This window comes from Geospiza fortis, unplaced genomic scaffold (genome assembly GCF_000277835.1).
Source record: "Geospiza fortis unplaced genomic scaffold, GeoFor_1.0 scaffold41, whole genome shotgun sequence".
Lineage (NCBI taxonomy): Eukaryota > Metazoa > Chordata > Aves > Passeriformes > Thraupidae > Geospiza > Geospiza fortis.
Genome location: NW_005054299.1, coordinates 12,886,029 through 12,901,000, shown reverse-complemented (window position 1 = coordinate 12,901,000; position 14,972 = coordinate 12,886,029). Strand labels below are relative to the sequence as shown.

The window sequence follows — 14,972 nt, the reverse complement described above, 5'->3', positions numbered from 1 at the left end:
GGCGGGCGCGCTGCGCGCCCCACAGCGCCCCTGCCGCTCCGGAGGGAGCGCGGCCGGTGGGGCCGCGGTCACGGGAGCACCGGATCAATCAGGCTGGACGAGCTGAGATCATGGAGCCCAAGCGATGAGCGAACAGCACCATCTCAGCTAGACCGTAGCACTGAGTACCACAGCCAATCTTTCCTTCCACACCTCCAGCGAAGGTGACTCCACCACTTTCCTTGGCCTGTCTACTCCTATGTCTCATTGCCCTTTCTCCTCCTACCATCCAACCTAAATCTCCCCTGGCATAGCTTGAAGTTATATCCTCTTGTCCTGGCACTAGTTGGTTGCCTGGGAAAAAAGGCCGATCCCCACCTGGCTACACCCACCTTTCAAGGAGGTGTAGAGAGTGACAAGGTCTCCCCTGAGCCTCCTTTTCTCCCAGCTCCCTGAGCAGCTCATCATAGGGCTTTTGCTCCAAACCCTTCCCTCACCAGCTCTGTTGCCCTTCTCTAGACATGCTCCAGCACCCTCTTGAAGTGATGGGCCCAGAACTCGACACAGGACATGATGGGAGGCCTCACAAATGCACAGGGATGATGACTTCCCTAGTCCTGATGGCCACACTATTCTTGATTCAAGCTAAAAGCCTTCAAAGCTGACCCCCAGCCCCATCCCTGCCCCCTGTCTCAGGTTAGCCCTGCACTGGGCACAGCCACAGCTGGTCCCTGGGGCAGGTGCTGCTCAGGGACTGCAGTCAGTATGGCACCTACTGCAAGCCCTGCTTCCAAATCCCCTATCCCAGCCCCAGGCATGGCTGCAGGACCAGCTGGAGCCAGCACATGGATGCTCAGTGATGTTTTACAAGACACCTTTTTGAAACAAATAGTTTTATTTTAAAATAACAAAACAAACAAAAAAGTGCAGATGACTTGTTTCTGCCTTTTCCCTTTGCTCCCAGCTACAGCCCTGGCCACACCATGCCACACTGCCCTGCAGCATCGGTCATCTCTTCTTTGGGCAGCCTGGAAGTGCCTCATGTCCCTTGTGAAAGATGTCCTTGAAACAGCCCCATGGGTTTGCAGCAGGGCTGAGGCCCTGCCAGAAGGTGAGAGGCAAAGACTCAAAAGAAACAGAGCAATCCAGCTTTGGACTCCTGAGGATACCAGGCAAGGTCCAGAGGCCTGGGGGGTCTTTATGTTGCTTTCCTGGCAGCATTCCCTTACAAGAAGGGAGGAAGAAGACAAGAGCTAACTCTAGAGCATCCTGGTCGATTGCACCATCCAGTATTTGTCCCAAACAATAGCAGCTGCTCCCAGCAACAAGTGAGGAATTTTCCTGGCTGAGATGGGCTAAGTCATCTGTGCCTCCATTCCCACAGCACCTTTGGCTGATTTCCTAATGCATTGCATGTGCTCCTCTGGCTGGAGAAGTAAATGGCAGGGAAGGGTGGTGAGCTGAACAACAAAAGGGATGGGAAGATAATGCTGCCACCTCTTCCACTTTCGGCCTGGGAGGATCTAAAAGCCAGGGAAGACCCATATCCTAAGTTTTTTAACCCCCTTCCAAGGCAGAAGAGGGGGCAGGATATTCCTGTACTCTGTGAGAGAGGAAATGACAGCACAGTAAAGCAGCAAGGTATCAGGCACAATGGCAGAAGCAGGGATCCACAACCTCGTCTTCAGCATCTCCTATGCTCTTTCTCCAGGCCTGCAGGCAGATGTTTGGCAAGACAGCATGGGAATAGAGCACCTTGCTGGGATCCCCAGCCTCCCCTGAGCACTAGAAAGGCTCTGCAAGAGGGGAAGGCCCTGTGCTCCCACTCACCTTCTGCGGTGTGAAGGACTGAGGGAGCAGGCAGACTGGGGAAAGCCCTGTAGCCTCGTGTCCCCAAGCCCCCGCGGTGATACACAGCCTCCTGACGCTGTGGGGTGGGTTCAGTCACATGAGACCTCTGGTGCCCACAGTAACAACAAACATTTATTAGAGTGAGTGTTGACTCTCCTCACCCCACACTTATTCTGATGGGGTGCCAGACGATGCTCTGTCCGGCCTACAGTGTGAAAATGAGTCCTCTCCTACTCCTTCCCTGTGTACGCTGGAGATCCCCACAAATAAGACCCACAGCAGGGAGGGAAAATTCAGTCCTGCTGCAGTGCACAGATTCTAAAAGAAAAGCCTCCCCTGTGTAGTGCTCATAATGCCACCTTCTTCCATCTGGGAAGGCAGCCTGAGGCAAACCAAACTTTTCCAAAGAGGGGAGGGACAGTGGGATAAGTCTCCCAAAGTGTCTCTGCTCCCACTGAAATGCATCTGTTCAAGATCCTAGTGGGCAGCAGGGCAGCAGCACAGAGGAAGGAGGCAGCCCAACAGGCCAAAGGAGTCCATCTGCTCATTCAGAGCACACAACAGGCTTCCCTGAGATCTTCAGGTCATCGAAGGGCAACAAGGCAAGGAGCTGCAAAGACCAAGGGTATGGACATGTAAGCATTCAGGGTTGTGTCTCCACCAAGCTGGGGTAGGGGCCCAAATCTTCCCTCCACCCAGTCCTCCAGCCTCCCACATCCCCAGGGAAGTGCCAAGAAGCCCTATCTAGGCTTCTCCTAGGGCTTGAGGCAAAAGGCAGTTATCCCACACATCACAGAGCCAATGCTTACAACATACAGGGAAGGATAGAAACAGCTGGAAACTCCTCCTAGGAGGGTCCCTTTAATCATCCAACTCCTGAACCCCCTGACACACTTGCAGAGCCACAGGCTTCCCCGCACAGAGACTCACATCATCGTTGCCATCAGCCAGGTCCTGAGCTGTCTCATTCTCCATGTTCCTCAGCAGGGTGTCAGCCCCGGAGTGGGAGAGGATGGCGGCGATGGCAGCATCCCTGCGGCCCACGGCCAGGTGGAGCGGAGTGCACCCGTTGTACATCTGGGCATCCACGAAGGCCCCGTGGCGCAGCAGGAACTGCACAGCCCTGCGGTTGTGGCACTCCACAGCCAGGTGCAACGGGGTCTTCCCGCTCGTGCCCTCCTGCAACCCACAGATCACAAGGGTGTGGGTGGGGGGGTCCCCTCAGATGGGCCCTGCAGCACCCACCCACACCCCCTTGACTGGGTGCAGAGGGCAGTCCCCACCCTGATTGCTGTCAGAGCACCCAACAACCTCTCAAGGATCTTTACTTTCTGCTCCCTCAAAATTCAATGCTCCCAAGCCTCACAGCAGTGCCTGGCCCAGGGCTGAAGGGAGTGCCCAAAGGAGAGACCCACCATCCCAGCCTTTACAAAACATCACACCATGCCCAGTCTTACCCGAACATCAATGTTGGCACCACTCTCCAGCAGCACAGACATCATAGGGATGTTCCCTTTCAAGGTACTGATGTGCAGACAGGCCAAGCCTGTGATGGGGAGGCAGAAGAGAGAGCCACAGTCAGCCCAGACCACCTTGGGGCACCCCAATCCCAGCTGCATTCCCATTCTGCTGTGCTCCTGGATCCCTGCATACACATCTCATGGTCTCTGCCTTAATCTGGCCAGCAGCTCTGTCACAGCAGTGCTGTCCCCAGGTCTCACCTTGCCAGTTCTGGAGCTGCAGGTCCTGGTGGTGCCCACGGGGCTGAGCTGTGCCATCCGGCGTGGCTGTGCCCTCCAGCAGCTGCTGGGCACACTGCAGGTGCTGCTGCTCGCAGGCCAAGTGCAGCGGGGTGTTGCCATTACGGTCCTGCAGCCCGGGGTTCACTCCCTTGTGGATCAGTGCCTGGATCACACTGGGCTGCTCCAGGTACACAGCCAGGTGGAGCGGGGTCTGGAGAGAAATTAGAGAGGGGACTGATGTCACCCAAGGCGTCCCGAGCCAGGTAATAAGTGATATAGACTTCATGATTTATAGAAGGTTGAATTGTTTTTTTTATTAAGAAACCCATACTTTTATAGACAGTCATGATACAGCTGGACCTAACTGGTTCTCTAATTAAAACACTATCACTACTGGTTAATTAAGAAATTGCCCTTTGGTAAACAAATCTCTATAACACATTCTACATGTTCACAATACTAGGTGTAGTAAGTTAAGATAAGAATTGTTTCTCATTCTTTTCTCTTATCTTCTCATGTCCTTTCCCAGAACAATGCCTGGGAAAGTTGTGTTTCTCTCTGTGGCCAGAGACCTGTTGCCACAGGGGAGGGTGCCCTTAGGACAGGAGGTATGCTGAGCCCCACAGGTCTCTAGGAGCTAGCCTGGCAGCCAGAGCTGACTGCCACGCAGGACACCCCCATCCCTGTGGTGGCATAACATGTGGCTAGCACTGGTGGGGTCACACAGCTTGCTGTTCCCCTGCGCCTCAGCTCATGGATCACCCATGGAGACATCTCATTCTCCCAAGTTATCTACCCTGCCACATTCAAGCCATGCCTCTTCCATGGCTGTCCGCAATGTCCTGGGGCCATGTAAAGAAACTATTCACCCCACAGTGCTGGGAGCTGTCACACTTTTCTCTCAGGGTATCTCCACCTCCCTTATTCCCCTCCCTGCAAAGAGGCTGCACACACAGGACCTTCACCATGCTCTGGGGGAAGCAGGTGTGGGCTCCTGGGGAAGGGACAGATGGATTGAGCAGCTATCCAGGGAACAGCCTATGGCATTTCTCTTCCTCACATCTTCTGCCTATCACAACAGCATACCTGAAAAAGATCATTTTGGATCTCCAGCACCTCCCTGGGTAGCTGAGCGATGCAGCAGAGTGCTACAGCTGGGACACAGTGGATAATGGCCAGATGAACCAACCTACAGGGGGTTAATGGTGACAGGAGAGAAAAAAAAGAGAAATAAGTCCCGAGTGCCACGCTCAGGAACAGAGATCCTTCCCTGCTGCATGAAGGCATAATCTCCCTGCTTCCTCCAGTCTCCTTCCCTCCAGGTTTGAGGTCCTCCATCTTGCCCTCTCCCTGGGGAAGCTCAGCAGAGGGGCAAGGCAGGAGCATGGTCTGAGGCTCCACATGGCAGTCCTTCACTCTGATCCCCAAGGGGAACAGACCCTCCTGCCCCTGCTAAGCAACACAGGGTGCTCCCTCACAGCATGTGTAGAGTTTCAGTCTGGCACTGCCCAAAGCCAGGCCTCCAATCCTTTGGTGTAGGTCCAAAGAGCCTGGGTTGTCTTTCCCAGAGTCCAGGAGCTGGGTTTGGTGGCTGTGGAGAGAGGTCTGGGCTCTGGCAGCTACATGGGGAATTCCAGTTCTCTCCTGCCAGCTGCACACTGTACTTCTGCTTTCCCTCCACAAAGGCAAACAGTCAAAGCTGGGCAGGAGCCCAGGGCTGGTCCAAGATCACCTGCATGGCACAGTCCATATGGCAGGCGATCTGCTGGTCCCACACTGATTTCCTCTTCTCTCCCCCACATCCTTCCCTTTCAACACTGCCACGGCAGGGCTGGCACGCAGCCCGCCAGCACAGAGGGACACCAGAGATGCAGCTGTCAGAGCTTGGTGGCAAGCAGGGAGCTCTGATCCTCGGGACTGTGGTCCCCACAGCTATGCGTGGCCAGGCACCCGAGTCCCCCAGCCCAAGGACAGGTCTGATTTCCAGATGGCCCCTGCACAGTCAGAAGAGAAGCAAGAGCAGAACAGAGGCAGCACTGAGAGGGAATTTCCAGTCTCCCCTGCCAACCTCCTGTCTCCCAGCCCTCCCACACTGAAGGGCCCATCCTCCCACCACAGGGCAGCCCCCACAGGCCAAACCTGGCCACTGTGGTCAGCAGGCAGCATCTTCCGCTCTCCACAGCAGGGCAGGCATGAGCTCAGCTCCTGACCCTCACCACTCCACTAGAGGCCCTGGGTGGCCTCTGTCTCTGGAAGGAACCAGCTCCAAACTGAAGGCTGGGCTCTGCCACCCCTGCTGCTTTGATGGAGACTGACACGGCCAAGAGATGGAGGGTGAGAGCTGTGCCAGCCCTGGCAAGACACCCTACTCTCCAGACAGCCCAGCTTTGGGATGCCACCTGCAATGTGGGGCATAAAGAGCATCCCTCCACAGGCAGGAGAACAGCACCTGGCCCTAAAGAACTGCAGACAAGAAGTGGGGCTGGGGTGGTCTTTTTGCCAGTTGCACTGGGACATACAAATGTGCTGAGAAGCTCAGAGGCCAGTCCCCAAGAATGTCTTTTATTGACCTCCTCCCAAGTCCTGCTTGAAGATCAAGCCAGCATCTGGGACCCCAGGCATCTTCAGCTGAAACCTGATTTTGAAGGCAAAATACATTCTACAGTTTCTAAAGGCCAGTTCCTCCACACCTGTCCACAGGGACAGGCTGTGCCCAACAGGAGAGGCTTTGTCCCCGGGGAAGTCCCAGGTTATGTTGCAGCAGGGAATTCCCCACTGGAAGGGGAGGCCACCCACACTTGCCTCTGCACAGCCATGGGGTGCCCCTCACTCCCAGGGCAGGAGAGGGGGCTGCAAGCAGGGGCCATGGGCAGGGTCTGGCCACCCTCCATGGACCATGAGGCAGAGGCACAGCCAAGGGACCCAGCCCAGGAACAAGGCAACCAGCTGTAAGGACAGCCCTCCCCTGATCAGGCTGTTACTGACCTAGCTTAGGTATGATCTGAGCAGGGAGGTTCCCTGCTAGGTTTGCCATCAGTCCCTGTGGCAGCACCTCAGCTGAGGTGTCCTTTGCACACTTGCAGGGACAGCCCCTGTTTCTCCAAACCTGCTCCCAGGCACCACGTCCAGGAAGAAGCTGCAGGATCTGCCTTTTTCAGGTACAGCAGAGTTAAGACCGCTAAAATAAGGGACTTTCCACGGCAATTCAGCTTGAACTTTAAACTGCTGGTGCTTTCGCTTTCCAGAGCCTCGCTGGGCTCCCAGGAGAGAGAGCAGCGGTCATGCTTGTGTCCCACGGCAGACAGCCCTGGTGCCCCAGGAATCCCCCGGGGCCCCTCTGTCACTACCCACACCACACTGCACTGTCATGTGGGGACGAGCGGGGCGGTCACCCGGGGGAGATGGAAACTCCCGACAGCCTCTGCCATTGCCAGCACCTCACTTGTCCTGGCTTGGCTGCCTCTGCAGCTCAACAAGGCACTGGAGCCGCTTGAGGCTCGGCTGACACTGAGCTAGTTTGGGCATCCCTGCTGCAGAGGCAACGGCGGTGACCATTCCCCTGGCCAGAGCTCCGGCTTTCACCTCCAGCTGGGATGTGCCTGATTTGAAGGATTGCTTTCCCCCTCCCCCTTCCTTCTCCACCCGGAGGCAGCCTCCTCCTGGGCTTTCATTTCTGCATTCGTTCCCGCCTTTCCTCATTATCAGCCCTCAACTTCCTGAAATGGCTGCAAGAACCTGAGCTACTCGGGGGAATCATCGCAAAGCCAGTGGGCGGGGAGGAGCTCACCATGAGCACATGTGCACTGAGGCATTCTGTGCCACCGGCAGTGCTGCCAGTCAGGAACTGGGATTGTCTCCTCACTCAGGAAACCTCTTACACCCAGGAGACCCGAGGGGCAGGAATCGTGCCAATCTCCACTTTTTCCCACCTCTCTCTGTGTCACAGCAGCCGCGTGGTCCAGCTGCTGATGGGCTGCTGTGCGCTGGCACACGGTGTGCCAGAGCCAGGGCATGGCGATGGAGAGACCCACTGGCTGCCAGAACCTCTCCCTGCCCAGCCACAGCAGTGTGCCCTTGCCGCAACAAGCCCTCTGCCCTGCCGTACTCAGATCCTTGCCCATCCTGGGCTGCCTGCACATCTCTCCTCTGCTTTCCTCCACTTGCCTGCCCCCTGCCTCCCCATGCTCTTGTCTGCAGTGCTCCTGGCTACAGCCACCGGGGTGGGTGTCCAGCAGGAACAGTCAGAAAGGGCAACAGGGAGTTTTGAAAACGGCGCGGGATGGAGCTGTGAGCAAGGGAAACACAGCACGAGCACAGACTGCTGGGTTCATTCTCAGCTTTTCCACTTGCTCACCAACTTTGTCCTGGCATAAGGCAACTCAACACTCTGAATCACAAAGGCACAGGACACCCCCGGCACAAAGTGATCTACCCCTGCAGCAGAGAGGTTGGGGCTATCCCTGGGGATATCCCAGGGAATGTACATGCAATGCCCAAAGTGGTCCTAGCTTAGGCACAGAAAAGCATCCATTTCCACAATGCTGTCCATCTCCAACTTCTGAGTGACCTTAAGTGGCCAGTAGGAAAAGTTTCCACACATGAGGACTGGAGGCAGGAGAACAGGGTAGCTGTTCTCACACCCAGCTCTGACACACAAGCAGAATGGATGAAGTCTCACCAGTTCTCTGGCTATCCTTTTCCATCTCTCTAGAAAAGGAGCTGACCATGCAGATCCCTCCATCTGTAAAGCAAGACACCTTGTCCACAAAGTAGCCTCACCCTTCACCATATCACCCCAGAAGCACCTTAATCAGGAGATCCAGCATTCAACTGAATTTGCTTTGAAAAGTTCTTTCCCTCTCTAGATAAGGTCCCTGCCTGCAGCAGGAACAGCTCATTCCCAGCTCCTTGTTTTGGCTGAGTGGAGCAGTAGATCATGCAAACAATTCACACAAGAGAAACTTGTTCAGGGGAGGAAATGGCCCAGCAGCAATAGAAAAGAGAAAAGGGAGGAGGAAAAGAGCAGGGGAATCCCACGCTTACCCTGCTCTCCTGTTCCAGCCCTGTAACCTGCACTGCTAACCGCTTCCTCAGCCACCAGCATGAACTCTGCCAGTGGCTTAGCAAGCACAGCTCACCCTGCCCTGCAGCCCTGAACCAGCCCAGCCTGGCTCCCTTCCTTCCTCCCCACATACCAGTGCAATGCTGCCCCGCTCCATGGAGCTGCTCCAGCTGCCCTCTGGCAGCTCCAAGGGAGTAGTGGATCTCAGCTGCCTTATCTCATCTTCTGTGCTCCTGCCCTGCAGGTTTCATCAGCCCTTCCCTGGGAAAGGCAATCCTTGAATTTGAGTGGACGGGGGTTTGGGATGCAACTGGAGGGAGGCTGCAGCTAGAGGGATGCAAAGCCCTTTCAGCCACATTGGGTTCAGCATTCCTAATTTCCAGTCTGGGCAGCAGCTGCTTCCCAGCCTGCTGCTCCTGGGGCCAGAGTGAGGGATGGGAACTGAGAGGTGAGCCGAGGAGACAGTCTCACCTTTCCTGAGGTGCTCTGCAGAGGGTCTGGTCTGACTGCTTGAGGATGAGGGAGGCTGGAGGCTGACTGGCAGGAGAGGCAGAAGGGCTGTGGGCACCCCGTTTTTCAGTGAGGTGGGGATGAGAAGGTACCCTGACCTCACAACCTCTAGATTCTGTACCCACACATGTGAGAGTTTTGCTCCATTTCTGAGCAGATGGTGGCTCTGGGACTGCAGGAGCACTAAACATCAAATGCATGTGGGCTGTTCCCTGCAAAACAAGGGGCCTGTCCCATACTACTGTCTAGGCACAGATGGGCCAAGCCAGAAAACAGGTCAGCCCACCCAAGCAGGGGCCAGTCACCATCAGAGAAACATGATGAACAACTTCAATAAAAGCAGCAAATATGCCAAAAAGTCCACTGACTGTGGACAGTCCATTCCAAACAGAACAAACTCACACCTGACTCCTTGGGAGGCAAATACATTCTACAGTTTCTGTACACAAAGAGATATCTTGAGGTCAGAAGAGCCTCTTACAAGAGGAAAGCGCCTGGACTTTGCCAGAACCTGTACAACACACCCTAGCAATCATTTACAACTCCACAGATATCCTCACTGTCTCAGGATTTTCTTTTAATGAGGCACGAGCCGTGGGTCTAAGATGCCTCAGGGCCCCCCTTCAGCTCTGGATCTGCCCCAGTCAGAGGGGCTTCCCAGCTCTGTGACACAGAGAGCATCCCACGCAGCTCATTGATAGGCATGCAGCAGCCGCTCTCACAGCTCACGGCCCACAGCCCACAAGCTCTTCCTACACAGTCATGTCTGACTCCTCATTTTTTCACGTTATACTAAAAAAACCCAGACCCAAGCCAATAAAAAATAACAAATTTTGTGTTTAATTAGCTGAGCTCAACCTGTCCCAGCAGCAGTCAAGCCTGCCTGCAGAGTGCAAGGACCTGAAGCTCTCTGCACCTTGGCTGATCTGATCCAGGCTTCTGCATCCCAGGACATGGAAATTTCCAGCCATTCTTTCCTTTCCTCTGTGCTGAAGATCCCTGTGTTTGTCCCCAGCTCCGAGGCAAACCTAGGCAGGTGGAAAGTTTGAAGAAACTTCCTCCAGGCCAGGCTGAAGTCATCCAAACAGGGGAAAAAACCTCTTGCCTGCACAAGCTCAGGAGGCTGCCAGGGCTTACCCACTTCACTCCAAAACTGTTATGTGTGTGACCCCTGCAGCAGCCAGAAACTTCTGGGGCATTCCAAAGCAACTTGTGCAGAGCTGCCTGGCCTTGCTTAGAGGGACACCAAGCTCTCCTGTTTACCAAACTCCTTAGCACACACAGAGGAAGAGCTGAGAGTTCAGGGACAGGGAACTGGACACAGGAAAATCTCCCTCCTGGCAGACCCATGTTAGGATTCACTTTCTCTAATGCCCCACAATTGGCAGCGTGCTAGGGAATAACTTGGGATGGACTTGAATCCTGGCAGTCAAGCAATGTTTCTAAAAACCCTCTGGTAAAACCAAGAGCATCTCCACTTTCCATTAACTATGGTCATCCCACTGCTGGGCAGCTGGCAACAGCCCAGCTCAGCAAAGCAGGGGGACTCCCAGCCTGACCAGCAACAAGGTGCGCTCCCTGCATCTGACTTCTTTAATCCTTCTCCTAAAACTGAGTCTGTCCAGTCCTCTGTTTCTTTTTCCTTCCTTCCCTTTCTTTTATCTTTGCTGTCACGCTCTGAGCACTCCCCCAGGTGCACAGGGGTTTGGCAACACCCTCGTACAGCAGGGCAAGTAGTGAGAAGCAGCCAAACTGGAGCAGACAACCTGAATGGGAACAACCTCTATTCCCCTGATCAGGGAAGATCTCCAGCCCAAGACCACATGACTGCAGAGGGTTATGATTGGCACATGCCAATGAATGGTTAGAAGTGGCTCCTGGCCCCTTGAAGATGAGCCTCATGCTCAGTGACAGCCCATGCAGACAAGGGAGGCCCCTTCACTGCCATCATGTGAAGAGTTCAGAACACCAGCTCCCATAGGGCTCTGATTTTACTCGATTAACTGTCCCCAAGCCCTCGTTAAGGCATTTCAGCCCACGAGTCACTGGCACGTGATTTCTTATCAGCAGATGGGGCACCACTTGTCTCTGGTGGAAGGAGGAAGTCAGGCTTCCTCTGCTCCCCTCCCTCCCTGAAACACACACCCAACCAAAACCACACAGTCCCATTTTCCATCTCAAGGAGGCCTAGGTCTTCCTTCTGTGATCAGGCTGGGGTCCCTCAACTCTCACCCCTGCAGAGGTGCTGCACTGCTTTGCATACAGAGCCCCATGCAGAAGACAGTCACTCTCCTGCAGAGGCACAGCCCCCAGCCTCTCCATCACCATGAGATCAGGTACAATGGCAGAAAGTGGTGTGCGGCCCAAAGACCAGCACGGGCAGGAAAGAAAACATGTTCTGTATAGTCCTAGAGAGAGGAAACTGTGCTTCACTTCCCACTCTCATGAATCAACTCTGCCTCTCCAGAGCTGGCAAAGGCTGACATCAGCCCAAGGAAATGGGGAGGTTTTCTCTTGTGCTGGAACAAAACCAGGTGATCCCTTCACATCCCATTTCACCTCCAAGGAGCTGGTCCCACACTCATCCTTTTCCCAGGATGGTGGAATTGTGCATCTGCCAGGTGAGGCTGGGAAGGACAGGGTTTCCCCAGTGAATCCTCACAAAGGCTGAGGTGGGCTGGAGGCTGGGGCACAACAATAAATGAGCCTGCAGTCCCCTCAGAGGCAGCCAGGCCCACAGCTGGAAAGCCCCTCTCTTCACTTCCACACAGAGCAGTCCCATCAGGACCCAAGTCAGCAGAAAAGGAGTTTGTTTACATGGAAGAGACAGATACTTGGAGTTGTAGGTCACAAGATGGATGTTTGGAGGAGACCATTTGAGTGCACAGGGTTTGTTCTCTAGCTGCCCACACAATAAGCAGGATACAGATCACTGCCCAAAGTGCACCCACCATCTTCCGCTTGCCACCCCACTCCTCATGCTTGACTTCAGCTGCCCTCACAGCCGAGCCACACTCTCTTGGGAACTGATGTGCCTTATTACTGCAGCTCTGACTTCCCTGAGGCAGAGGGGCTGCTAGTGGCACGAGGGAGCCACGGAGAGGATGACATTTGGGCAAATCATTCTTGGAAGACAGCACCCACGCATTTCACTGGCCATTATACCCCTGTCCTTCCTGTTAGCCAATTTCTCTCCTGCCAAAGTGAGACTCCTTCTAACTTTGGGCACAAGGAGAGACAGCTTTAGCCCCATTGCTTCATCCTGCCGGCTCTGACACTCCTCTGCTACAGAGGCAGGCAGGGAGGGAGGTATCCAAGGAGGATCCTGCTGACACTCCAACCGCCCAAGCATGTGCTCTTCAACTCTGCCTCCACCTCCTGTTTTTACCCCCCAAGTGCCAGGCTGACAAACACAGGCACACCTTGAGATGGCACAGGTGGGTAAGTCTGAGGGAGCTATGGACAGTGAAGATTTTTGTTAGATGTAGAGGCAAGACTTTTGCCAGCTCCCTTTGTGCAAGCCCAGTGCTCCTCTTAGCTCAGTAACAGCCAGGGCATCTGGGGAAACAGGAACTATTCATGAAGGCACAACAACCCCTGGACTTTTTGTATTTTCAAAATTACAATTACAGGAAAGTGTAGTTGCCCAAGTCTTCTGAAATATAATGATAGTATGATTTTAATTCTCTGCCTGGAGCTGTTTTGTGGCAGACATTTAAAAAAGGCACACAGGGAAATATGCTGCTGACAGAGATGAAAAGAAGACATGAAGATGGGTTTGTCTGGCTGGATGAAAGGGATGTAGCCTGTGGCCATCTGATCCCTTCTCTCTGGGGACATTCTGTCACTGGATGAGCAATTGCACCATAGACTTTAGCACTACTATCAGCCCTGACTTGTTTTCACATACAAAACCGGTGGCAGTTCAGTGAGTTCCTGCGTGCTCACAGTCCCCATCTGCATCAACCTGAGTGGTGGATGTTCAGCACTTCTAAATATAAATGCCACCTACCTCTGCCGCAGGGTCAGGAGGAGAGATAAGAATAGCGGAGGCACAAATCCACAGCCTCACCACTCTAACCACAAGAATAGTTTTTTTTCCCAGCAGTGGGAGTAGATCCCAGGAAAGCCTGCCTCCTGTGTGGACATGGTGAGCCCAGAGCTGTACAACCAGCAGACCTACAGCTCCCTCCCTCCATTTTAACAGATTTCCTGTTCTGAAATGCCCTGTGAGTGAGAGAAAACAGAAGAGCAAAGGCAACCTCTGAGAGCCTCTCCTGCCTACAGTAACCAAGGCACCACTGATTAATGTTTTCCTAGTTAATAAGATGTTTGCATTAGGTCTCTCCAAGCCAGTCTGACAGTCAAAGGGCTTCAAGCACCAAACAAGACAGCCTCAAGCACTAAAAGCATCTCCAAGCAGCTGCATCTATGGGGCTCACTAATAAAACAGTAAGCAGGGAGCCCTGGGCACACCATGACAGACAAACCTGGGGGGAAGTGTTACTTCCACACCTCTGATTAAAAGATGCCTGGCTCTCTCCATGGGCACCTTGGCTCTGGCATTACAGCTGGGAAAACTGGCAAAGCTCCTCCATTCTGAGGAGCCACAGAACCAGCCTGTAGATACGACAGGACTAGAAAGCCTGTCTGGGGAGTGTGGGAGGCTGGGTTTAGTGTAACTTTGCTTGCCATGAGACTTCCAGCCAATCCTCAGAACAGATCCCAGAGTCAGCATTAAGGAACTAATTAGCAGATGCACAGATTCCTTCCTAACAGGGAAGTAAACACTCAGGCTGTCTCCCAGCTCATCTTCAGCTTCAATCCAGATGTGCTCTGCCAGGCAAGGACAGAGCTTTCTTGCAGCTCTCACTACTGCTTGATCATATCAGTGCCTCTAAGTTTCTCTTCCTCTTGCACCATTACTCAGTATTAAACTCTAGCCTGGTTTTGGGGCAAAGCTTCGCCCTCAGCTGTGAGAACACTTTGCTCACGTTCTGTGTATACACTCATGACGAAAACCTTCCATCGAGGGAATGTACAACAGGAAAAAATGCTGTGATTAGCTGAAGGTAATTACCAGAAACCAAACCAAATAACTCTGGCGTGATGCCTCTGCCCTTGAGAGGGCTTTACGGATGTGGGAAGCCCCCCTCGTTAAGAGAAACACTTGTCTCTGTCACAGAAGCTCAGGAGGGCAGCCCCACATCGGGATGTGCGTCACAACTCTGCCAAAACCCGCGGCTCTGCGGGCAAGTTGGCAAAGCAAGGCGATTCCCACCTGAGAACAAATAGTTCTTGGGTTGCTCGGTAGAGCAGTGTCTAACACGGCCATCGCAAGATCTTGCCCTGCACGGCTAATCTTGTTTCAGGACTTGCTTAGGTGCCATCTCATGCAGCCAAGCCTTCCCCATTGTGGAGGAAACGTTGCATTCTCTGGGGAAGAGGCAGTGGGGGAGGCTTGATTTGCTCCCCCCTTTGTTCTAGTTGCTAGCAGCCCCATGACAAGTGGAGGTGGGCTTCCTATGGTGGGTCCATTCTGGAGTGCCTCTCTTCCTGCTCACTCCGCTGGACCTGGCTCAGATACCTCTCAGGATGGCTCACACACCTCAGGCGGGTGAGAGGGGTCACCCACCCAAACCAGGATGCCAAGCACCCACGCACACCAAGGCAAGGCGGGAGGTTCTTAGGACAGGGGCAGGGGCCTTAACAACACGGCTGAGCGGATGCTCCTCGGGAGAGGGCTGGAGACACAAACACAGCCTGCCTTATCTCTAGGCTCCGGCTCCCCTCCGCTGCCAGGGGAGCAGCCCGGGGCTGGGGGGGCA

General features: G+C 54.2%; 1 protein-coding gene across 1 annotated transcript in view; it reads right to left on the bottom strand.

Annotated features, from left to right (window-relative positions):
* Positions 1-855: 855 nt before the first annotated feature.
* NFKBIE (NFKB inhibitor epsilon) overlaps positions 856-14,972 on the bottom strand; it is a 23,444-nt gene continuing 9,327 nt past the window's right edge. Inside the window, exons 2-6 of the mRNA XM_031060274.1 lie at positions 4,659-4,761; positions 3,552-3,783; positions 3,288-3,376; positions 2,761-3,009; positions 856-2,440 (exon numbers count right to left, since the gene is read on the bottom strand). Coding sequence (XP_030916134.1) covers positions 2,375-2,440; positions 2,761-3,009; positions 3,288-3,376; positions 3,552-3,783; positions 4,659-4,761 — 739 coding nt within the window. The 3' untranslated portion in view covers positions 856-2,374. The remainder of the gene's footprint in view (positions 2,441-2,760; positions 3,010-3,287; positions 3,377-3,551; positions 3,784-4,658; positions 4,762-14,972) is intronic.